General features: G+C 41.5%; 1 protein-coding gene across 3 annotated transcripts in view; it reads left to right on the forward strand.

Annotated features, from left to right (window-relative positions):
• The window catches only part of TMEM255A (transmembrane protein 255A), a 90,897-nt gene that overhangs the window by 9,656 nt on the left and 56,797 nt on the right, over positions 1-24,444 (forward strand). The window contains exons 3-7 of one of the 3 annotated variants that reach the window (XM_006872086.1): positions 10,927-10,989; positions 13,391-13,480; positions 22,104-22,172; positions 23,521-23,592; positions 23,997-24,085. In XM_006872086.1, coding sequence (XP_006872148.1) covers positions 10,927-10,989; positions 13,391-13,480; positions 22,104-22,172; positions 23,521-23,592; positions 23,997-24,085 — 383 coding nt within the window. The remainder of the gene's footprint in view (positions 1-10,926; positions 10,990-13,390; positions 13,481-22,103; positions 22,173-23,520; positions 23,593-23,996; positions 24,086-24,444) is intronic. The other 2 variants (XM_006872087.1, XM_006872088.1) reach the window with 2 other exon arrangements.

A 24,444-nucleotide genomic window follows, 5' to 3' on the forward strand; every position in this document is an offset into this window, starting at 1 on the left:
TCTTCTCTGTAGAATATCTGACCTTGGGTAGTTAGGTTGGAATATTTTAACAGAGAAAAAGAGGGTGGTGCATGATTGCTGTTATTCTACCTGAAGTTCAGCTTGCACTCAAACTTGAAGCAGCAGGAGCAGGAGCCAGTGCCAGTGTCTTTGTGTTTCACTAGAAACTAATGTGGAAATGTTGATAGGTGAGCCAACCCTAACAGACAGTGTGCCCCATGTTTTATTTAATCTTTTAAAATCTGTTCTTATCATTCTTGTAGGTTATTTCTTTAAGATGGCTTTTAATTATAGAAAGTGAGGGAAGAAGCATGCAGGCTGAAAAGAAAGAAAATCCATTTGAGATTATAGGTCAGATCACGTTGTAACAAATACAATTAAAGACTTATACCCCTGTAATAGTAAACGCCTGGGAATTCAGATTTGTCTGGGAATGGGATATTTTCACTAATTGAATAGTTGGGCTGTGAAGGCATTACTATATAAACTCTCAGCCAGTGGTTTTCCCCCCACCTTAATTTGCATAAAAATGGCCTAGGAAACCTTTGGAAATGCAGATTTCTAGGTCCTAACCCCAGAGATCCATATTCAGCAGGTCTGAATGAGACCCAGGAATCTGACTTTTCTTTTTCTGAACTAACTTTTGATGGAAAATTATTATATGTGGAATCTGTATTTTAGTAAACATCCAAGGGGTGTCTAATTCAGGTGGAGAACATGGCACCACTGAATGGTTTAAAATTAAGAAAGGTGTGAGACAAGGTTGTATTCTTTCACCATACTTATTCAACCTGTATGCTGAGCAAATAATCCGAGAAGCTGGGTTATATGAAGAAAAACATGGCATCAGGATTGGAGGAAGACTCATTAACAACCTGCGATATGCAGATGATACAACCTTGCTTGCTGAAAGTGAAGAGGACTTAAAACATTTACTGATGAAGATCAAAGACCACAGCCTTTGGTATGGATTACATCTCAATGTCAAGAAAACAAAAATCCTCACCACTGGACCAATAAACAACATTCTTATCAATGGAGAAAAGATTGAAGTTGTCAAGGCCTTCATTCTTCTTGGATAAACTATCAACACTCATGGAAGCAGCAGTCAAGAAATCAAGCAACGTATTGTATTAGGCAAATCTGCTGCATGAGACCTTTTTAAAATGTTGAAGAGCAAAGATGACAGCTTGAGGACTAAGGCGCACCTGACCCAAGCCATGGTATTTTCAATCACCTCATATGCATGTGGAAGCTGGACAGTGAATAAGGAATACCATAGAAGAATTGATGCTTCTGAGTTCTGGTGTTGGAGAAAAACATTGAAAGTGCCATGGGCTGCCAAAAGAACCAATAAATCCGTTTTGGAAGAAGTACAGCCAGAGTGCTCCTTGTTGGGGGCCATGATGGACAAACTTCGTCTCTCATACTTCAGACATATTTTCAGGAGGGACCAGTCACTGGAGAAGGATATCATGTTTGGTAAGGTGAAGGGTCAGAGAAAAAGAGGAAGACCCCCAATGAGATGGATTGGCCAAGTGGCAGCATCGATAGACTCAAGCGTGGCAACAGTAGTGAGGTTGTGTTTGTAGTAGTGAGGATCAGGCAGTGTTTCATTCTGCTGTGCCAACTCGATGGTACCTAACAACAACAACAACAGATACCATCTAGAAAGCAAAAACCCAATAAAGTGTGCTTAGTAATAAAACCAGAGTGAGCATAATGTGGTAATTTGAGTTCTGTATAGTCAAATTGGTCACTTTGAATATAAATTGTCATTGTATATAACTGTGAAAATTTCAGGTCATAAAGAATGCTGCTGTTTTGGGGGTGATTTCCACAAATACATGAGAATTGAAATTTTCAAGATGGGCAAATTAGGAAACAATTAGTAGGTTAAAAGATTTAGCATACAACTCATTTAATTATTGACGTCTTCGACATCTTAAAATGTAATTAAATTGATAAACTTTTAAGTTGGTTGAAAGGCAAGCGATGTGCACTCAACAACTAACCTAAAGGTTGATAGTTTGAATCTTTTCAGTCGCACCACAGAACAAAGGCCTGGCAATCTGCCCAGTAAGGGGCACAGCCACGGAAACCCTATGAAACACAGTTCTACTCTGTAATGCATAGAGTTGCCATGAGTCGGGAAGGACTTGATGGAAACAGATCTAGTGTTTTTTTGGTTTTGGCTTAAAATCTTGTGAAACTTTTCAGAGACAAATGAGATGCCCTTGTACAGTGAGGTGCTGGTAGTAGAGTGCTAGCCCCTTTACCTAGGAGTGCATCCATTCTGTAGGAAAAGCAGTGGACTACAAACCACAGGTCAGTGGTTCGATCCTACCAGCCATTCCACAGGAGCAAGATGAGGCTTTCTGCTCCCGTAAAGATTTACAGCCACAGAAACCCTATTAAGAGTCACTATGAATCGGATTGGCTCAATGGCACTTCACAACAACAACCTGAGCTAGAATGTGGTATCATCATCGTAAAAAATTTGGTCGTCATCCTAAAAAATGTGGTATCATCATCCTAAAAAAACATATGTATGCACACGTGCATCTTTAAAGAAATGGTAATATGTACAAAAACTTATTGCCTTCTAGTCAATTCCTATCATAGCACCCCTATAGGGTTTCCAAGGCTGTAATATTTATGGACGCAAACTGCCACACCTTTCTCTCACAGAGCAGCTGGTGGGTTTGAACTGTTGATCTTTTGTTAAGTTGCCAATTGCTTTACCCACTGCACCACCAGGCTGAATTATAAGATTTTTTTTTAACTGACAAAGACAAAATGGATTAAGATTTTTACTATCCTCAAATATTCCGTGTATATTTAATTACAGAAGAGTTCCAATGAGCCTTCTAACTCTGAAGACCTAAAAAACCAGGAGCCTCTGTTCTTGAAAGAAGTTGGAAAAGGCAACTGGGAGAGCTGCTCCTTTCTGTTAACGTTCCCCTAAATTTAGATCCATGAGAACTAAATGTGTTTCCCCAGTAACCCACCAGATGGAGTTGGCCCCTTGGTCAGTGGGGAAAGCCTTTCATTCTTGTACTCTCTTCACATTGGTTGTATTGTTGGGGACAGACCAGACTGGATTTTCTTTCAAGAAAGACACCAGGAGTTTCTGCTCTGCTTTCCTGAGGGTGGGGATGTCAGTTAATTGTAAATTCTATTAGAGTTGCTATGGAATTATTTGGGAGATAGGGCAGCTTGAATCGTTTAAAAGCAATCATATCCCAGAAACCATTAGAGACTATACCATGCTCCTGGATAGGAAGACTTGAAATTGTGAAAATGTCAATACTGCCCAAAGCAATTTGTACATTATAATGTAATCCCAATCAAGATTCCAATGACATTCTTCAAAGAGATGGAAAAATAATTACAAACTTTCTATGGAAAGGAAAGAGACCCAGGATAAGCAAAGCACTGCTTAAGAAGAAGAATAAGGTTGGAAGCCTCTCACTCCCTGACTTCAAAATTTATTACATGGCTACAGTGGTCAAATACAGTGCTGAGCACATAATCTGAGAAACTGGGTTATATGAAGAAAAACATGGCATCAGGATTGGAGGAAGACTCATTAACAATCTGTGATATGCAGATGATACAACCTTGCTTGCTGAAAGTGAAGAGGACCTTAAAACATTAGTGATGAAGATCAAAGAGCACAGCCTTTGGTACAGATTGCATCTCAATGTAAAGAAAATAAAAATCCTCACCACTGTACCAATAAACAACATTCTTATCAATGGAGAAGATATTGAAGTTGTCAAGCACTTAATTCTTCTTCGATCAACTATCAACACTCAGGGAGTGACTCAGCAGTCAAGAAATCAAATGACATATTGTGTTAGGCAAATCTGCTGCACAAGACCTTTTTAAAGTGTTGAAGAGCAAAGAGGTCAGCTTGAGGACTAACATGTGCCTGACACAAGCCATGGTATTTTCAATTACCTCATATGCATGTGAAAGCTAGACAGTGAATAAGGAAGACCATAGAAGAATTGATGCTTTTGAGTTCTGGTGTTGGAGAAGAACATTGAAAGTGCCATGGGCTGCCAAAAGAACCAATAGATCCATTTTGGAAAAAGTGCAGCCAGAGTGTTCCTTGGAGGCCATGATAGCCAAACTTCGTCTCTCATACTTCAGAAATATTGTCAGGAGGGACCAGTCGCTGGAGAAGGATATCATGTTTGGTAAGGTGGGGGTGTCAGAGAAAAAGAGGCAGACCCCCAATGAGATGGATTGACCAAGTGGCAGCATCAATGAACTCAAGCGTGGCAACAGTAGTGAGGTTGGACCAGAATCGGGAAGTGTTCCGTTCTGCTGTGCATAGGGTCACTATGAGTCAGTACAGACTCGATGGCACCTAACAACAACAACAACAACAACAGTGGTCAAAATGGCCTGGTACTGGTACAATGAAAGATACACTGATCAATGGAACAGTATCGAGAATCCAGATATTAACCCATCCACACACAGCCAACTGACTTTTGACAAAGTACCTAAACATATCGCATGGGGAGGGGATAGTCTCTTTAACAGATGGTGCTGGCTGAACTGGAAAGCAATATGCAAAAGATTGCAACAACACCTTTACCTCATGCTCTATACAAAAACAAACTCAGCATGGATTAAAGACCTAAATGTGAATTTCCAAAATCATGAAGGCCATCAATTATAAAGTAGGGACAAATGTGAGGGCACTAATTCAGGGAACACACAGACTAACAAACATTTTGAAAACTACAGAAACAAAAGTAGACAAAACAGATGATTGGGACACACTAAAAATTAAAAACTTATGTGCATCAAAGGACTTCACCAGAAGAGTAAAAAGGGAACCCACAGAATGGGAAAAAAATCTTTTGCTACCACACACCAGACAAGGGACTCATTTCTAAAATATATTGGAAAGTACAATACCTCTACAAGAAAAAGATAAATAACCCAATTTAAAAATGGGCACAAGACATGAATAGACACTTCACCAAGGAGGAGATCTGGGCAGCCAACAAACATATGAAGATGTGTTTATGATCACTAGCTATTAGAGAGATGCAAATTCAAACAACAATGAGATATCATCTCACACCAGCAATAACAGCAAAGATTAAAAAAAAAAAAAAAAAGTAGAGGACAATATATGCTGGCAAGGATGTGGAGAGACTGGGACCTTCCTACATTGTTGGTGGGATGGCAAAATGGTTCAACCTCTCTGGAAAGCAATATGGCACTTCCTCAGAAGGTGGGAAATAGAAATACCTTATGATCCAGCAATTCCTTTACTTGGTATTTATCCACAAGAAATATGAGCCATAACACAAGTAGATATATGCACATCAATGTTCATAGCAGCACTATTTACAATAGCAAAAAGATGGAGACAGCCTAAGTGCCCATCAACTGAAGAATGGATAAACAAACTTTGGTACATACACACAATGGAATATTATGCTACCTTGAAGAATAACAAGGAAGCTGCAAGCCACCGCATAACATGGATGAACCTTGAGGACATTATGTTGAGTGAAATTAGTCAGTCACAAAAGGAGAAATACTGCATAGGACTACTACTGTAAAAGACTAAGAAAAAGAACCCATACTAAATGGGGGTGAAGTTGGGGGGGGCAGATTCTTTGCTGGTTACTGGGAAGTAGGGTGTGGGGTGAGGGTAGGGAGGGGAAGGTGGAGCACAGGATAGAGAATAGACACAGGATAGTTTGGGTGCTAGGGAGGGGGGCGATACACAAGAAGGGGGAGGGGATTGGAAGAACAAGGCGGATGGGAGAACCATTAGGTAGGTTTGTATGGGCTAAGTGGGACAAAGGTAAATAATGATGTATGCACCACCTTGTAATACAGGGATTAAGACATGGTTAGAATGGGCAAAAGGGGAAAATAATGTTAAGATGCTTGGCTGTCTTTTGAATCTTGGTTTCCCTGGCATACCATTATAAAATAGACATTTGAGTGGGAGAGAAAGGTATAGCCAGAAACATCACTATAGAAAGCTTGTAAATCCGTCTTCTGCCTATAGCTGAATGGAATATCTAAAATGGGACTACAATGTGCCCAGTGAAGGAGGCTTCCTGCGGGGAGCCTCTGCATTACATAAGATCATAGGTGGAATCCTGAACCCCATCCAGAATCTTCTGAGGTGGGAAATTTCCACTTGAGAGGACAAGCAGACAAGCCTGGAACAGCTAGAAAAACAGAAGATACTTCTTGAAAGAAAGACCGACAGGAAAAATACAAAACAATAACAGCAGTCCGACTGATTACTACAAAAACAAGCAAGTTGTTTGCCCAGGAGTGGTCAGGTTCCCTCAGAGTAAACCCTCTTCCAAAACCAAGACTCAATTGGAATACATGCTCTGAGTGGTGACCACGTTCGTCACCGATAAGGGGAAGAGAGGGAAAAACAGCAATGAAGCTGCAAGCTAAGCCCTACAAAGTTCAATTGCCTCCTGTGAACCTGGGTGGAGACCTGATTGGCCAGCAGTGTGGCAAGACTTGGGGACTCTTGGGCCCAGATTCAGTGACATAGACACAGAGGACTAGAATGGAGAGTGAAGTGTCCATCTGATGTTGTTGTTGTTGTTGTTATGTGCCATTGAGTCGGTTCCGACCCATAGCGACCCTGTATAGGGTTTCCAAGGGTGTAAATCTTTACAGGAGTAGAAAGCCTCTTCTTTCCCCCGCGGAGCAGCTGGTAGTTTCGAACCGCTGACCTTAAGGTTCACAGCCCGATTTGTAGCCACAAGAGAGGGCATATGCATAAGAACACCCACACTTACAGATGATACCCACTTGACCTGGCTTCAATGACTGGATGATCAGAGCTTAGCTAGAAGGAGAAAGAAGAGAGAAAAAAGAGTAATCTGATACAGTATCTCAAAAGAGGGAACAAATCTTTACAGCGAGGATCATTCCCACCCCTTCCATACGTAGGGTAGACCAGGATGGGCAACTTGGACATTGGTTACCCAAAATGGGGGGGAGGGGCGTTGCGGAGGGTGCTACAAAGGCAAGAAATGAGTGGCTTACAAGCTTTCAAGACGGAGCCTAGATCCAGAGGGTACGGAGGAAGGTAGAATCTCCACTGAGTAGTATCCAATCTGTCTGGGCGGGTCTGATGAAAGGAGATGGGGATAGGTCTCTTGTGGTACAATAATGAATAATAGTTATCAGGACTGACTGTGAGGGTTGGAAATGTAAAGGTAGATGTTTTGTAGCAAAAGGAAGGGAGTGATTGACTTTGCAGTCCAGGAGTGGAGGTCCCTGGGACCATCAAGGGAGAAGAGCAGAGTGCAGGACCTTACCCAGAGAAACAGTGATGCCAGAGATGGAGGCAGAGAAGATGATGTGGAGAGATGGAGCAGCTGGGGCCTTTAGACCCAGAGAGAGAGAGAGAGGGGAGCTGTGTGCTGATGACTGGGGGTAGGCTTGTAGGGTATACCCTTTGGTTGGTTGATGATGCGTGGAGGGGATTGTAACCATGGCAATGAAACGATATATGATAGGATGAATGTAAAGCTAATGTTCTCCCATCCGAACTATCACATAATTCACAATAAAACATTTGTTTTTTAAAAATTATAGCCTTGGAAATCCCAAGGGGTGGTTCTACTCTATCCTATAGGTCCATACTGTGAGTTGGAGTTAACTCAACAACAATAGGTTTTGGTTTTTGAATCCTCATAGCAATCCTGTGAGATAAGTGCTATTATGATCCACATTTGTAAATGAGGAAAGTGAAGCACAGAGAAGTTAAGGTAGTGGCCCAAGGTCACATAGTTTGTAAGTATCTGAGCCAGGAATCTAACCCAAGAAATGGCTGGCAGTTCAAACTCACCAGCCATTCCTTGGAAACCTTATGTAGGGTTACTATGAGTCGAAACTGACTTGATGGCACTTAACAACAACAATAATAGCACTTTATGCCTTGCCAGTGGTCCTTAATGCCCAGTCTATGTATCTTCCTCACCATATTGTGAGCTCCTTGATGGGAGGGACTATGTCTTCTTGCTCATCTCTACATCTCCTTTATGTAAAGAGCTTTATGATGAATGCTTGGTGCATGCTGTTGTTAATTGTCGTCGAGTTTATTCCAACTCTTGATGACCACATTTATGAATATATAGATGTGCTCTATGAATGGACTAGAGTGGAATAGAATGGAATAGTATGGAATGGAAGAGAACTGGATTAAGTAACCTGCTGACCTGGAGTGCCTTGTTTTTCTAGTTAGTTCCACAAGGATTCAGCCCATCTCTTCTGGCCACTGCCATCAGAGAGTTATGTGAAAGTGTCGGGAACAGTGAATGCCTTTGCTTCCCATCTTAGAGCAAAGACTGCTATTGGGGTACAGTAGTCATTGAGTGAGTTTCTGCGGAATTTGGTTAACTGTTGGGTAAAAAGACTTATTTTCCACATTAGAAGTTGCCTATGAATTTCTCTCAATGTCTACAAGTGGCCCAGAGTGCCATAATCACATAATAGTAACATTTTTAAAAAACCTGTTGAACATATTGGAGGAAAGGGGAAGGTAAGAGAGAACAGGGAAACTCTCTTGTCACGAAATAGAACAAGTAATGATAGGGTTTTTTCAGCTCACATCAGGCTAGAGTTACTCCAAAGAGAAATGTCTTCATAAAATAGTAATAATGGTCACTAGAATAATAACCAATATTTATAGAGTGCTTACTGTGTACCAGGCATTGTGCAAAATTATTTCAATGTATCATCGTGTTTAACCCCCACAAAAATCCTATAAGGTAGCCACTACTATGGTCCTTGTTTTACAGATGAAGAAACAGGGTTAGAAAGATTCATCAGCTTGTTCTATGCTGTACAGCAATTAGTGAAAGAACTAGGGTTGGAAACCAGGCCAGTCTGATAACCAGATTATAATCACTATACTGTATGGCAACACATTTTAATGACATTTGAAATATGACTAGGTGGTAGACATGTAGGAGCATGGACTTACATGTTAGGAACATTTATAATAAGAGTTGAAAAAATGTTGAAAATATTTTCTTTGTCTTGGGAATATACCTAGGAAAGGAATTACTGGATCATGTGGTAATTCTTCTTCTTCTTTTTTTTTTTTCATGTACTTAATAAAGGTCTTTAGATTTCAATTGTATGAATCAAACAGTAAACATTTTATTACATTTTTCTTTTGAGGGTCTGAAAGCCTATGTTTATTTTCTTTAGCTTTAATTACTTTTAAAAAACTTTTGTTATGATCTGGGTGAAAGTTTACAGAACAAATTGATTTTCAATTAGACAATGCACATTTTGTTTGTGACATTGATTGCAATTCTCACAATGTAACAACACGCTTTCCATTTCCTCCCTATGTTTCCTGTTTCCATCTGTCCTTCTTTCCTATCCCTTCCTGACTTCTGAATTTTATCCCAGTGTCAATACTGCCCTTTGGCTCTCATATGGTTAATTGTTCTAAGAAGAGCATACTTCCCTGGTGTTATTGTTCACTTTAGGTAACACTTACCTTTAATTGTTTGTGGAATGGTCGGACTATTTTGCACTGTGCTGCACCATTTTACATTCCCATCAGCAGTGTATGAGGGTTCCAATTTTGGCCTTGTTGAATGGAAGTGTTCTCAATAAAGTCTTGGATGGCATGGGATGTTCTTCCCTTTCTTTTCACCGCTAAACATACCCGCATGCACTTCAACTTCTATTTCCAAGAAGAGTTACTGGCTGAGTGGCCTGATAAAATGAGTCCTTAGAAATTCACATTTCTACTTTCCCTTCATTCTCTTTCATTTTGGGGGTTCTGAGACAACCACTCCTTCCCCCTATATTGTTCCACCAAACTCCTGCACTGCCCTCAGGTCCATACGGTTTGTAGCCCTAGTTGCAAGGCACTTCTTACTGTATTTGGGAGCTTGGCACTGAAATAAATGCCTCTGTAAGCCAAAGTAAGGCTGCACATGGAAACTCAGACCATTAGTGAGCATAAAGAAAAATGTAACTACATCACGGAACTTGTGTTAAGATTTATTGGTCCATTCTTACCACTTTTTACTTCTTCCATTTTAATCCCCATCACCAGCCATCAGTTAGCAACCATTTTCAGCCAAGATTGGCAGACTCAGTGCACTAATGGCAGAGCTGAGAGAGCTGTGGAATCTGCTACACTGAGCCATCATCCCAGCCACTTAGAAAGGGAAATTGTTTTTCAGGGTTTTACACTGCCATTTCTGTTCACCCTTTAATGAATGCTTTCTGTCCATAAATGAAGCAGGGATGGAAGAAGAGGTGAATAAGTGCTAACATAAATTGCAGTGGGCTAACCACAGATAGAGGCTTTCAAAAAAGATTCCTTCCCCACCCCCTCCTCCTTTTGTTCTCCTCTCAGTCTAGGCTAAGGTGATTGCTGATTTTTAAAGTACTTCCTGGGTTTGATTAGTGGGCCAGATGCATCAGAAATTGCTCTTGAAAACCTCATTTTGTAATCCATGAATCAGAATAGAAGGAGTATTTTCAAAAAAGATAAAGGTTCTATCAGAGCACATGCTTTTCACCAGTATATGACTTTTACTGACTCACCAGTCACGCGCTAGGTAGTGGGTATTGAAATTAAGATAGGCAAGCTCTGAAAAGCTATGGTTGACCTCTACTTTTAGTTTTAGGGGCACATGAGTTTCTTTTTAGGTGTGATTCTGATCTACAAGGAATAATTGGGAAATGGTGATGGGAAATATTTTTATCGTATGTGCTGTATTTGTGTACATAACAGTTGCATGTGGAGTCGATTCCAACTCATACTGTTAGCATCTCTACCCCAGTTGTTTTCCATTATCTACACGGGAGCTGGAATGCTTATGTGGTCAGACGGTTTTCACACGTTATGTATGCCATGTTGCTTTATAGCTCGGCTTTGGATCATTCCTTGGAATCATCGGATCAAACCTTATTGAGAACAAACGGCAGATGGTAAGTTTTATCACTATAGAATCAAGTACTGCATCTGTTAAGTTCAAAATTTATATGAGTAAGTAACATGTTTCTTAAGGTTGCCAAATTGGGCCACAAAAGAAACTATTTCTGCTTTTTCTCCTAAGCCTCCAAGGAACTTGTTTTACAACAACCCTGTAGGATGGGACTTGTTCACATCTTGCCTGATGCTCCCTCAGTTTCCTTAAACTACAAGGATAAACTATTCTAGATTTTGCCTTTTGCTTTCCTCCTCACTCCCAGTAGTGCTCCAACCCTATGGTCAGGTTATCATCTGCCATTTCTGCAGCCTTGGATTACTGGTGTCCCTCGCATCTTTGATACAGAATCTTTGGGGGAAGTTTTTGCAGAGAATTTCTGCCTTTTAAGGAATTACAATCTAAGGGAAATTGAATTAAGAGAAGAAATGTTCTGAGGGAACGCAGAAGACAAAACAAAAGAATGAAACCAACCTGGGGTATTTCCATTAGCATAGTTCATGTTGTAAGGTTGAAAGGAAGGATGAGCGAATAACAGGATTTCCGTGTCCTAATGAGCCCCAGAAGGGCAAGCTGTTGCATTGTCCTGGCTCAGTCTGAGAAGACTTCCTGGAGGGCTAGGAAACAAGGTGCAGACCAAACTGCAAGCATTTTGCAGTTTTATAGGCTTATAAAGGAAGATGCCTGGTGAATGGTCAGATGGTAGGCTGATTAGCTCTCTAAGGTATCACAACTTTGAAAATGGGATCTATTTAACAGCAAGTTTAATCAGATAACGTTATAGCTCCAGGGACAGAGAGCTCTAACCAAAGGTTCTCTCACAGCAATGTGAGAAATCACCCTCAGGGGAGTTCTAATAGTTTTCTTCTTCTATTTCACCTGGACTATCCCCATGCCAGTTGTATATGAAATTTGGGTTTAAATTATTAAAAATAATGGGGGCATTTTAATTTTAGGACTGATCATGGCATAGCTAATAATGCCAATTTCATGAAATCATTCATCCATTATTTATTTACCAGTTCTCTGCTTGTAAACTGAGATTTATTAAGAGGTTTCTGAATAACTTTCAAAGGAGATAAACACATTTACTCCTATCTTGTTGAATCAGGAGAGCCCCAGGGTAGTGATGACTTTGACTTTCTCCTTCTCCTTGGCAAACATCTTAATGACATGCTAACCCAAATACATACACCCACACACCACCCCAATTCTTCCCCCAAATACCTCAAGGAAGAAAAGTGCTGATTCTATCTTGCTTTGAGGGCCAACATGGGCAGATGGTACGCTCAGGAAGCATCTAGTCCTGCCCATGAAAACACCATGAAACACATTGGTTTGTAGCATCATCTTTATACATGGAAGATAACTTATCAGAAAAGTTTCTGCTAAATAGCATATTCAGAGAATGGGATGGTTTCATTCAAAGAAACATTTTTCTTACTTCAAAATTCCCATGTATACTATACAGAGTTGATCAATTTCAGATAACTCAACCCTTGTGAAACGTCCTTGACATTGAAGCCTTAAAAAGTTGAACGTCCTTTTACCAGTGACTCAGAAGGCCATGTTAAGTTGTGCAGGGCCTCAGAACCATCTCTGTCTTTATCAGGACCCACTGTACCATCAAGTAGCAGAATGAGGAAGAACACTGGAGTAGGGGTTGGTGGGCGCCAGACTTTTTCATTCTCCCTCTCTGTGCTTCCATTTCAATGCAAATGAAATAGGAGGTTAAATTCCATGATGGCAAAGGTCCAACATTTTTCTGAGTCTAAGGAGCTCTGGTAGCATAGTGGTTACAAATCAGGCTGGGAACCTCAAGGTCAGCAGTTCAAAACTATCAGCTGTTCCGTGGGAGAAAGAAGAGGCTTTCTGCTCCTGTAAAGATTTACAGTCTCAGAAACCCTATGCAGGGTCACTATGAGTCGGAACAGACTCCACGGCACATCACCACCACCACCAAGGACAGACTTCTGGTGTGGCACTGTGAACCACAAGGTAATAAGGTAGTTTCAAACCGACAAGCTTCTCCTTGGAAACTCTATATAGGGTCGCTATGAGTCAGAACTGATTCAACCATGCTTAACAACAAGGATGGAAGAGCCACACAGTCAAGTAATTTCTCCATAGACAGCATGTTGGGGTGCCAGCAAGCCTCCTCTTCATTTGGTACTGATAGAGTGAATTTCTTAGCTCATTCTGAAAATGTATGAAGTGCTTCATTGACCCATTCTCTGCCTCTCCCACCCTTCCCACACATCCTGCCTGACTGAGAAGAGCATCCCCATAGAGAAGCAGGCCAGAGTGTTCTTTGGCTGCCAGTCTCTTAGGGATTGCCCTGTCTCCTTAAGCAGTGAGAAAGGAAGACTAACAGACACTTTTTTGTTTTGTTTCCCTCGCAGCTGGTGGCTTCTATCGTCTTTATCAGCTTTGGTGTGATTGCAGCTTTTTGTTGTGCCATAGTTGATGGGGTCTTTGCTGCCAGACACATTGTGAGTATTTCTAGTCCTTGATTCAAGAAAATGTTCAATAAAGGAAGGTTGCCTTTGTGCGCTGGATGTTCAGCACTGTGTTATATACATTGTGAGGGTACAGAAGCGGGAGAAGCCAGGATGGCTGCCTCAGGATCTTACTAATAAGATGAGGAAAGACACCTATGGGCACATGGGCATCTAGAGAACTAGATCTAAGCTGTAGGGATGTACAGACTTTAAGTAGAGTGGTTTGTGGTGGATTCAAAAAGTGGAGATGGCAATGGAGCTATGCCTTTGAAGTGTGAGTCATATTTAGAAAGGCAAAGATAAGGGCAATGAAATGACTTGGAATTCAAAACCAATATGCTGTGTTGGGGGCCAGGGGAAAGGAGAGAACAGCAGGAAGTCACGTGATTTCCTGAGAGCCTTGAAGGTTTCAATAGGTGACCGACCTCCTCTTCAACAGCAACAAGCTGACATGAGGACGGAGTCAGCTTTTCTCAGGCACCTGAGCTTTGCTGTCCCTACAACAATGGTTGAAGAGTAGTGATACGGTTGGGGGTCTAGGGAAAGTTCTAGAGCTAGAGCTCCCAATCAGAATCCAGTCCTATAGTTCAAGTGCCAAATGCCTCATAAGGGCTATTTTCTTCCTGAACCTCAAACCTGGGCATATGGATTTGGCTCTAAGGGCATTCCTATTTGGCTTTCTACAGTAGCCTTCAGTCTTCTTCCAGCACATTTCATTTCATACTATTCCAGACATCTGACTGAGGACCAACTTCTCCATTAGGCACAGTAGACATACTACCCTGGACCTATAATACTTTAAAGGTTCACGAAGATGTTATCATTTCTTTTCAAATAAATAAAAAAAAGCAATGAATGTTTAGGTTGAAAAAAAAAAGGAGTTTTCATATGTAATATAAATATATGCAACATTATATATATAGATAGATAGATATATATAGATATAGATATAGATATAGATATAGATATATATACACACGCATAAAGGGAGCTCTGGTAGCATGGCTTGAGTCATGAGCAAGAAATCAAACAATGTATTCATTAAGCAAATCTGCTGCACAAGACCTGTTTTTAAAGTGTTGAAGAGAAAAGATGTCAGCTTGGGGACTAAGGTACGCCTGACCCAAGCCATGGTATTTTCAATAACCTCATATGCATGTGAAAGCTGGACAGTGAATAAGGAAAATCGTAGAAGAACTGATGCTTTTGAGTGATGGTGTTGGAGGAGAATATTGAAAGTGCCATGGGTTGCCAAAAGAACAAATAGAGCTGTATTAGAAGAAATGCAGTCAGAGTGTTCCTTGGAGGCCAGGATAGCCAAACTTCATCTCTCATACTTCGGACATATTGTCAGGAGGGACCAGTCACTGGAGAAGAATATCATGTTTGGTAAGGTGGAGGGTCAGAGAAAAAGGGGAAGACCCCCAGCGAGATGAACTGGCAAAGTGGCAGCACCGATGGGCTCAAGTATGACAACCAGGACCGGGCAATGTTTTGTTCTGTTGTACATAGGGTTGCTATGAGTCGGTACCAACTAGAAGGCACCTAATAACAACAACATGTACAAAATACTGAATGATGCAGAAAGCATCAAAGAAGGTGGAAGGAATACATAGAGTCACTGTGCCAAAAAGAAATGGTGGATGTTCAAATATTTCAAGTGGTAGCATATAATGAAGAGTCAATGACACTGAAGGAAGAAGTCCAAGGTGCATTGAAAGCACAAGGCTCCAGGAATTGATGGGATACAAATTGAAATCATTCAACAAACTGATGCGGTACTGAAGGCACTCACTCATCTATGCCAAGAAATTTGGTCAACTGACTGGAAAAGATCCATATTTGTGCCCATTCCAAAGAGAAGTGATCCAATGGAATGCGGAAATCATCAGACTATCATTAATATCTCATGCAAGAAAAATTTTGCTAAAGACAATACAAAAACGGCTGCAACCATACATAAACAGAGAACTTGCAGAGGTTCTAGCTAGACTCAGACAAGGACGTGGAATGAAGTGCATCATTGCTAATGTTAGATGGATCTTGGCTGAAAGCAGAGAATGCCAGAAAGATGTTTACCTGTGCTTTATTGACTATGCAAAGGGTTTCAATTGGACAACATTGAAGAGGATGAAAATTCTGAAACACTTAATTGTGCTCATAAGGAACCTGTACATAGACCAAGAGACAGTTGTTTGAACAGAGCAAGGAAATTCTGAATGGTTTAAAATTAGGAAAGGTGTGTCCTAGGGTTGTATTCTTTCACCATACTTATTCAGTCTGTATGCTGAGCAATTAATTCGAAAAGCTGGATTATATGAAGAAGAACATGGCATCAGGATTAGAGGAAGACTCATTAACAACCTGTGATATGCACATGTAACAAACTGTGATATGCAGATGATACAGCCTTGCTTGCTGAAAGCAAAGAGGGCTTAAAATACTGATGAAGATCAGAGAGCACAGCCTTCGGTATGGGCTTCACCTCAATGTAAATAAAAACAAAAATCCTCACCACTGGACCAATAAACGACATCCATGTAAATGGATGAAAGATTGAAGTTGTCAAAGACTTCATTTTGCTTGTATCAACCAATGGAAGCAGCAGTCAAGAAATCAAATGATGTATTGCATTAGGCAAATCTGGTGCACAAGATCTCTTTAAAGTGCTCAAGAGCAAAGATGTCAGTTTGAGGACTAAGGTGCACCTGACCCATGCCATGGTATTTTCAATAACCTCATATGAATAAGGAATACCATAGAAGAATTGATGCATTTGAGTTATGGTATTGGAGAAGAATATTAAAAGTTTCATGGATTGCCAAAAGAACAAACAGATCTGTGTTGGAAGAAGTACAGCTAGATTGCTCCTTGGAAGCCAGGATGGCTAGACTTCGTCTCTCATACTTTAGATATGTTGTCAGAAGGGACCAGTCCTTGGAGAAGGACATCATATTTGGTAAAGTGGAGTGTCAGAAAAAAATAGGGGAAGATCCCCAACGAGATGGACTGGCATAGTGGCAGCATCAATGGGCTCACACGTAGCAACAATTGTGAGGTTTGTGCAGGACCAGGCAGTTTAGTTCTGTTGTGCATAGGGTCGGTCGCTTTAAGTCGGTGCCAATTCAACGGCACCTGGTCTGCAAACTGAAATGAAGTATGAGCCACAGCAACTTGTTGAGCCTCCACAGCCAACCCAAATACTCATTTTTTAAAAAACAGGGGGGGGAAAAAAAAAAGCAGAACCAACATTAAAAATGAAAATATCCCATGAACTAGCTGGAAATATGTTTTCTTAATAATTCAGTTGGAACAAAATTGTGTTATCAGAACATACTCTGGATCCAACAATGTTTTATTCCATTTTCATTTTGGCTAATTGTTTAAGGTCCCCCTGAGGGTTTGGCAGGGGTATGGATGGCAGGGGTATGGATGGAGTGGAGATATTATTGTTTCAATTCCAACACTCCTATTCTTGGACCCTCCTCCAAGCATGTTGACAGAGGTAGAAAATTCTGTTCCTCATTTTCTAAGTTTAGATGAGCACCTTGGGTGGTGTTGCCACCTAAGCAGCCTCTGAACTATCCTCTCAGGAGATCATTTCTGGATTTGTTGTTGTTAAGTGCTGTCGAGTTGGCTCTTTTGGATAGAAGACAGAATAGGAAGATGGGAAGAGAAATAGTTTACCTGGTTTTCTTTCAGCACTAGGATTATAAATGTTGGTCAGATTTACAGCCTCGGAAACCCTGTACAGGGTCGCTATGAGTCGGAACTGACTCCACATCACATAACAACAACAACCTATCAGACTCACCCCTTCTGACTTTAACCGTGTGTGTGATCATCTTTTTCTGTCTTTTTTTCAAAAAGGCAAATAACTTATCAGTAAATTTTAATCACCATAATCCTACAACCCTAACATAGCAGATCTTTTCATGTTTGCATATTACCCTCTCAGTATACAGCTATTTGTGTATCATAATTGCAGTCAGTCATAATATGCATGCTATTTTGTATTCAACAAGAACCATCTTAATAACAATAATTCCTTGTTTTTGTGTAGTGTACTTAGCTTTTCCATGTGCCTTCACATCTATTACCTCATCTGAGACCCACCACAACCCTGTTAGATATGTAGGGCAGGCATTATTATCTCCATTTGACAAGCAGTATTTACTCTGAGGCAGTCTCCATGGCAACGTGGACCTAGTGACTGAGAAGTGGCATCATGAACTAAAATGGTTTCTTCTTTATCCTTCTTCTTCAAACTTGAATGTTTTTTTTTTTATTTAAACAGCTTTATTGAGATATAATTTACATGCCATATAATTCACCAACTTGAAGCATATAATTCAGTGTTTTTTGGTATATTCACAGGTATGTCCAGCCGTCACTACAGTCAATTTTAGAACATTTTCATTACCCCAAAAGCTATTATGCCCCCTAAATTCACAACCACTAATGTGCTTTCTGACTTTATATAGTTTCCTGTTTTTGATATTTCATATAAAACATGGTCTTTTGTGATTGGCTTCTTTCATTTACCATGTTTTCAAGCTTCATCCATGTTGTATCATTTATCAGCACTTCATTTCTTTTTTTGACCAAATGATATTACATTCTATAGCTATGGCACATTTTATCTATTGTTGAACATTTGATTTATTTCAACTTTTACACTATTATGAATAATGCTGCTATGAACATTCCTGAATGAATTTTTATGTGGACATAGGTTTTCATTCATTTTGGGAATATAACTGGAAGTGGGATAGTTGGGTCATATAGTTACCACAAGGATCCCTGGTTACACAATGGCTTAAGCACTTAGCGGCTAATCATAAGACCAGCAGTTCAAACCCATTAGTTGATTCGTGGGAGAAAAGACCTAATGATCTCCTCCCACAAAGATTACAGCCTTGGAAACCCTGTGGAGTAGTTCAACTCTGTTATATAGGGTTGCTTTGAGCCAGAATTGACTCAGTGGATTACAGCAACAACAACAACATAGTAATTATGTTGTTAAATTGTTATGTTTGATTGTTTGTGGAATTGTCAGACTGTTTTCCAATGTGGCTGCACCATTTACCTTCCTACCAGCAGCATATTTTTCCACATCCTCACCAAGTCTTGTTATTATCTGACTGTTTTATTTTAGTCATCCTAGTGAATATGAATGGAGTCATGGTATGGCACTGTAAGATAAGCACTGGACTGCAAGATTGGTTTGAACCACAGGGTTGGCAGTTCAAACCCACCAGCCTCTCCTCAGAAACCCTATACATGGTTGCTTTAAGTCGGAACTGACTCAACAGTTCTCAGCAAAAACAACAACAGTGGGTATGAAGTGGTAACTCTTGGTGGCTTTGATTTGTATTTTACTAATGTTCCTCATGTTTTTGATCACTGGCCTCAGTCAAAGGCAATGGAAAAAAAATCTAAACTATATTTGCCAGAAGTTTCCTCTAATACTCACCTACCTGCCTCTAACACAAGGCTCTCTGTCCCTACTACAGTGCAGTGGGCTGCAGTATAACATTTAATTCATGGGCTTGGGCAAGTCTGGAAAATCTTTAAGGAAGCGTTTGTGCCTGAGAGTTCTTTCAGTCCTCATTGATACCCAGGGTGTTTTGAGGAAGAAAGCTTTATTAATCTTTGGTGGTATCTGTTAGCCAACTTAAATGAAAGGCACATTTGGACCCAAGTGATCTCTGGTAGCGTAGTGGTTACAAATTGGGCTGCTAACCTCAAGGTCTGCCAAAAGAACCAATAGATCTGTTTTGGAAGAAGTGCAACCAGAGTGCTCCTTGGAGGCCAAGATGGCTAGGCTTCGTCTCTCATACTTTGGACACATTGTCCGGAGAGAACAGTCGCTGGAGAAGGATGTCATGCTGGGAAAGGTGGAGGGTCAGAGAAAAAGAGGAAGACCCCCAATGAGATGGATCAGCCAGGTGACATCATTGATGGTGTCAAGTGTGGCGGCGGTAGTGAGGTTGGCCCAGGATCGGACATTGTTTCGTTCTGCTGTGCATGGGGTCACTATGAGTTGGTTCTGACTCGATGGCACCTGACAACAACAACAACCTCAAGGTCAGCAGTTCAAAACTACCAGTCATTTTGCGGGAGAAAGATGAAGTACTCCTGTAAAGATTTATAGCCTCGGAAACTCTGTGCAGGGTCACTATGAGTCAGAACCGACTCCACGGTACTTAACAACAACAACAACACTGCCTGTGTGGGGTAAAGCCAGTCTTTCCTGTTGCCAAGACTCTTTGGCATCATCTTGCCTTGTTCCTTTGACTTTAATGAATACGAGTTTCCTCTCAAGAACGACCTTCTCTCACACCTTGTTCCTTCTAGTTCCTTCTCTCTCTTGCCTCATGCTTCCTTTCTCTAGTATCTCTTGCTCATACGTCTTTCTTTCTCTGATTTCTAATATAGACATTAACTTGCAGGAAAGTCACTTCAGCTTCCTGTGTGTCAGTGTCCTCCTCTGACAGATGAATATAATTAATATAATAGCTCTCAGGTTTAGCATGAGGATGATGTGCAATATTGGGTGTGAACATGCCCTACAGACAGCCTGGCTCAACATAAAGCAATTTCCATTTCTACCCCTCTCTCCATAGTACAAGGAGCTCTGGTGGTACACTGGGTTAAGAACTGGACTGCTAACTGAAAAGTTGGTGTTTTGATCCAACAGTTCTACTCTGTCCTAGAGTGTCACTATGAGTAGGAATCAATTCTATAACACTGGGGGAGTGTTTTATTTTGTTTTATTATTCCCCGGATTATTCCTCCAGATTAAAAAGGTTGCTGAGCCCTGTCTGAGTGACATTTTCCCAGCCCCAGTTGCCTGGGCTTTTTCCTTCTCTGGGATCTCAGTGCAGAATAGCAGTCAGCGGCAGCAAATGGGCAATCATCACATATGTCTGCCCTCAATTAGAGCATTGGGTGACTGCATGCCTTTTGCCTAACCAGGAGGTTAGGAAGGCTACAACCAGCACATGTGCATCAAGCTTCCCCTTCTGCAGGATAATAATGACTTCTGCCATAACCCAAACAGAAAATATTCCCTGCTAGATATGAGTTAGGAGTCCTGGTGGTATATTGTTTAAACACTCAGCTGCTAAACAAAAGGGTGGTGGTTCAAACCTATCAGTTGTTCTGTGGAAGAAAGATGTGACAGTCAGCTTCTGTAAAGACTTAAAGCCTTGGAAATCTTATGGGGCAGTTCTACTCTGTCCCTTCAGGTCGCTCTAAGTTGGGATGACTCAATGACAACAGGCTGAGTTTTTTGAGGTATAAACTTGAGAAACCTCATCACTCTCAAACCTGACTCCAAGATAAGCCAAAGAGGAATGAACTCTCACATTGTGAAGTCAGCAAATTCAGGTACAAATAGCTGAGGGGAAGTGGTTGGTCCTCGGAGGAACAGCAGGCTGGGGGACAGGAGGCACTTGGGTGGCAAGAACAGGAGCTGCTAAATCATCATCCACCAGTGTTATTGGAAATAGTGAGGGAAGTGGGAGCAGAAGGAAGGGGGACTATACAAAGTTCCTCTGTTAGGACACTTCTGCCAAATCCCACAAGGATAGTTTGCATTTGCTACCTGGTCCATCCTAATCTGCCTTTGGGGTCCTGGTGTGGTACTGTAGGATAAGCACTGGACTGCTACCGGCAAGGTAGGCAGTTCAAACCCACCAGCCACTCCTTGGAAACCCAAAAAGGCTGTTATGAGTCGGAACCAACTCAACAACACTTAACAACAACAACCTGCCTTTAGCAGTAACTCCCTTTCACTCAGGGGATATGAACAGTATCCCCTGCCCTCAAGCTTACAGGCAGCCCTGCCTTGTGTCTGCCTGTCTGTTTTCCTCCAGCTCCCACGCCTGAGAGCTCCCTCACCAGGAAACTGGCCAAGTCAGCAGAGTCAATCAACTCTTTTCAAGACCCATGTTAGTTTTCTGGGCTTCAGCAGTATTTTTCGAGTTCACTGTCTTTATCAAATCTGTGTAGTGGAGTGAAAATGACCCTGGTTCAGTTGAGTTAAAATCTACAACTGTCTACGTAGCTGCTTAATCCCATGGGACTTGCTTCTTGAGCTCTTACTCCTGAAAAAACTGTAGAAATGACGGCAGGGTGTACATGTCAGCCAGCCCTAGTCCTGTCCCCAGGTGATAATGAGCCCTCATTGTCAGAACTGGGTTCCTTGGACTTTATCCATTTGTGAGTGTGATGTTGCAATAACCTGAAGTTCTGAATCTTGTTCGCTGGGGATTTTTTGCAGGAATAAAAAGACAACCAGAGAGGAAATCTCCTGAAACCTGTTTCTCAACCACTTTCCTAATTTCACGTCAACCAAAGAGGTCTCAATATAAAGCAGTTTACTCAAGCAGTTTGATCTGATCCTCAGGGTCTCGGGTTCCTAAATGGGAAACTTAGAGAAATGAACCCAATACTCTGCCTGCTTTGAAGGTGGTATGTGTGTGTGTGTGTGTGTGTGTGTGTGTGTGTGTGTGTGTGTGTTCAACTCCTGTATTAACAAACAGACCAATTTCTGATCTATTTTTTAAAAGCCAAAACCCATTTGGTTTGGTGTTTCTCTTTCTAGGACCTGAAACCACTCTATGCTAACCGCTGCCACTATGTCCCCAAGACATCCCAGAAGGAAGCTGAGGAGGTGAGCCAAAATGAGGCTACATGTTTTGCCTTCTGGGAAGCCCTCTTGTTCTGCCTGAACACACCCCCTCCCTCTTTTTTTAAACTCTGTTTCATGGATGGAGGCTAGCTGCTAAGAATTTGTGGCTGATATGTTCGTGGGTCAAAGCATAGTGCTAATGAAGCCACAGTCATAGGTTGGAGTCTCAAGAGACCTGGTAAGATTAACTTTGTTCTATGGCCCCAAGCTGGCCCTCTGACCCACCCAGCAGCCTCCCTGTATGCGGCTTTGATCCCAAAAGAGACAGAAAAAAAGTACAAAAGTCCCTGGGCATGCCCATCCTACATCACTGTTGATGATGGTTCCGTTGCCTGGACTTGATGTCCAACTGGAAGAAAAATGAGAGCCCTGCCAAAGCCTGAGGGATTGGGGGGGGGGTGACCAAGGAGTGTTGAGAAGCCTAGTCCATTTTGAGGAACTGGGGAGACGTGGACTATCAAGCTGAAGGCAATCTGGCTCCCAACAAACCCCAAGAGACTAAGCTAGTCATGCTTAAGTGGGAAGGAGTCTCTGTCTTCTGCCCCACATGATTCTCCTTGTGTTCCATACAGAACTGGAAGCTGGGGGCAGTGAGGCAGAGCATGGGTCCAGGTCATTTCTGGAGGGTTTTCATTCCAGTATACAGTGATCCCTCCCAAACTGAGAAGTTACTTTATACGAAACTCTACCAGTTGTTTTCAGGAACCTTAATCGTCCTGTAATCTGAGCCTCACATTGAAAGCTAGTCCTTTTAACAAGTCGGGAAATGGCAGAGTTTTGATTAGGATAAGAAAAGGAAGGCAAGTGGGTATAAAATGGCCACTGTATCGCACACAACCATGCCATGTGCCTCTATGACAGCTCTGCAATCCACTTACCTCTCTTCCCAGACACAAGTTCATCATTTCTTAGAACCATTCTCAGGTTAAAAGGAAGCAATGGAAATGTGTTTGTGGTCAGCAGCTTATCAGAAAAGGACAGTGAGCGTATGGATGAAGGTCCCAATACAGAAAAAAGCACTTGTTTATTATAAATATTCTCTAATAACAAAGCAACAACAGCAACAACAAAAATACAAGCAATTCGTTGCATCCACTGTGGGGAGAGAGTCTGGAAAAATATATTGCAAACAAGAGCTGGTAAATGGAAATGAATTTTTGCAGGTTTTTTTTTTAAGTTTTTGCAAATTCAAGATGTGTCACTGCTGTTCTCTTGATTTTGTTGTGATCGCTTTCTAGTGTTACCTTGGTGACTATAAGAATTTGAATAATGACTTACATAGGTTCACTTGTAACCCTGGTCCCCCTAACCCTATTTTTTCCTATATAAGGTCATAAGTTCCTCAACCAAAAATTCTCCTTCCGCGAGGGTTATGAGGAACCTTACCCAGGCAGCTAGAGAGGTACTATTGTACTTCAGAGTGCATGTGACAGCCCCTCTGTTTTCCTTCCCACCTGAACCTCTTTCCTCCTGTACTTTGATTTTCCCTTCCCTCTTCTCCTCATTTCTCTATGTCCTTTTGTTATTCCATGCATCCTTCCATCTGTTCTTCCTCCTCTCTATCGCTCTCCTTCATGGATGGGACACTGAGGGCTGTGGCTGAGACTAAACATGAGCCTAGCTACACAATGACTTGCTTCAGATGCAAGCTCCACCAGCCTTGCCCCACCTCTCTCATGGGTTGGTTTGTTCATTTCACAGATATCCTTACTGTCTCCATCAGTCACTAATGTGAGTTTCCAATCCAAGAGGGTCCCTGCCTCCCATTCACTGCCAGCTCATGTCCTCACTATTGTGTGCCCTCAGGTGAACTGCCCTCATCTCAGCCGTGGATCCTGCACTCCTCGAATCCGGGGGAACACCTGCTTCTGCTGTGACCTCTATAACTGTGGCAAGTAAGTGTTGAGCCCCAGGCACAGGAATAATGTTTTAACTATAATGGGCACAACAGCAAGGATCACAGAAGTAGAAGACATCCTTTAGGTAATGTACATTATCTGCTTCCTGAGTGCCAGGAACCATGATAGGTACTTTCACGTATTTGATCTCATTTAATCCTTACCCTGTGAGGGATGCAGAATTACTATCCCCATTTTACACATGAGGAGAGAGGCTCTGAGGGAACAGACACAAGCTTAAAGTTACACAGAACTTGAAAATGGTAGAGGTAGGATTTGAACCCAGTTAGCTCTGGTAGCGTAGTGGTTACGAATCGGGCTGCGAACCTTAAGGACAGCGGTTCAAAACTACCAGC

The sequence above is a fragment of the Chrysochloris asiatica genome, unplaced genomic scaffold, assembly GCF_000296735.1.
Source record: "Chrysochloris asiatica unplaced genomic scaffold, ChrAsi1.0 scaffold00183, whole genome shotgun sequence".
Classification (NCBI taxonomy): domain Eukaryota; kingdom Metazoa; phylum Chordata; class Mammalia; order Afrosoricida; family Chrysochloridae; genus Chrysochloris; species Chrysochloris asiatica.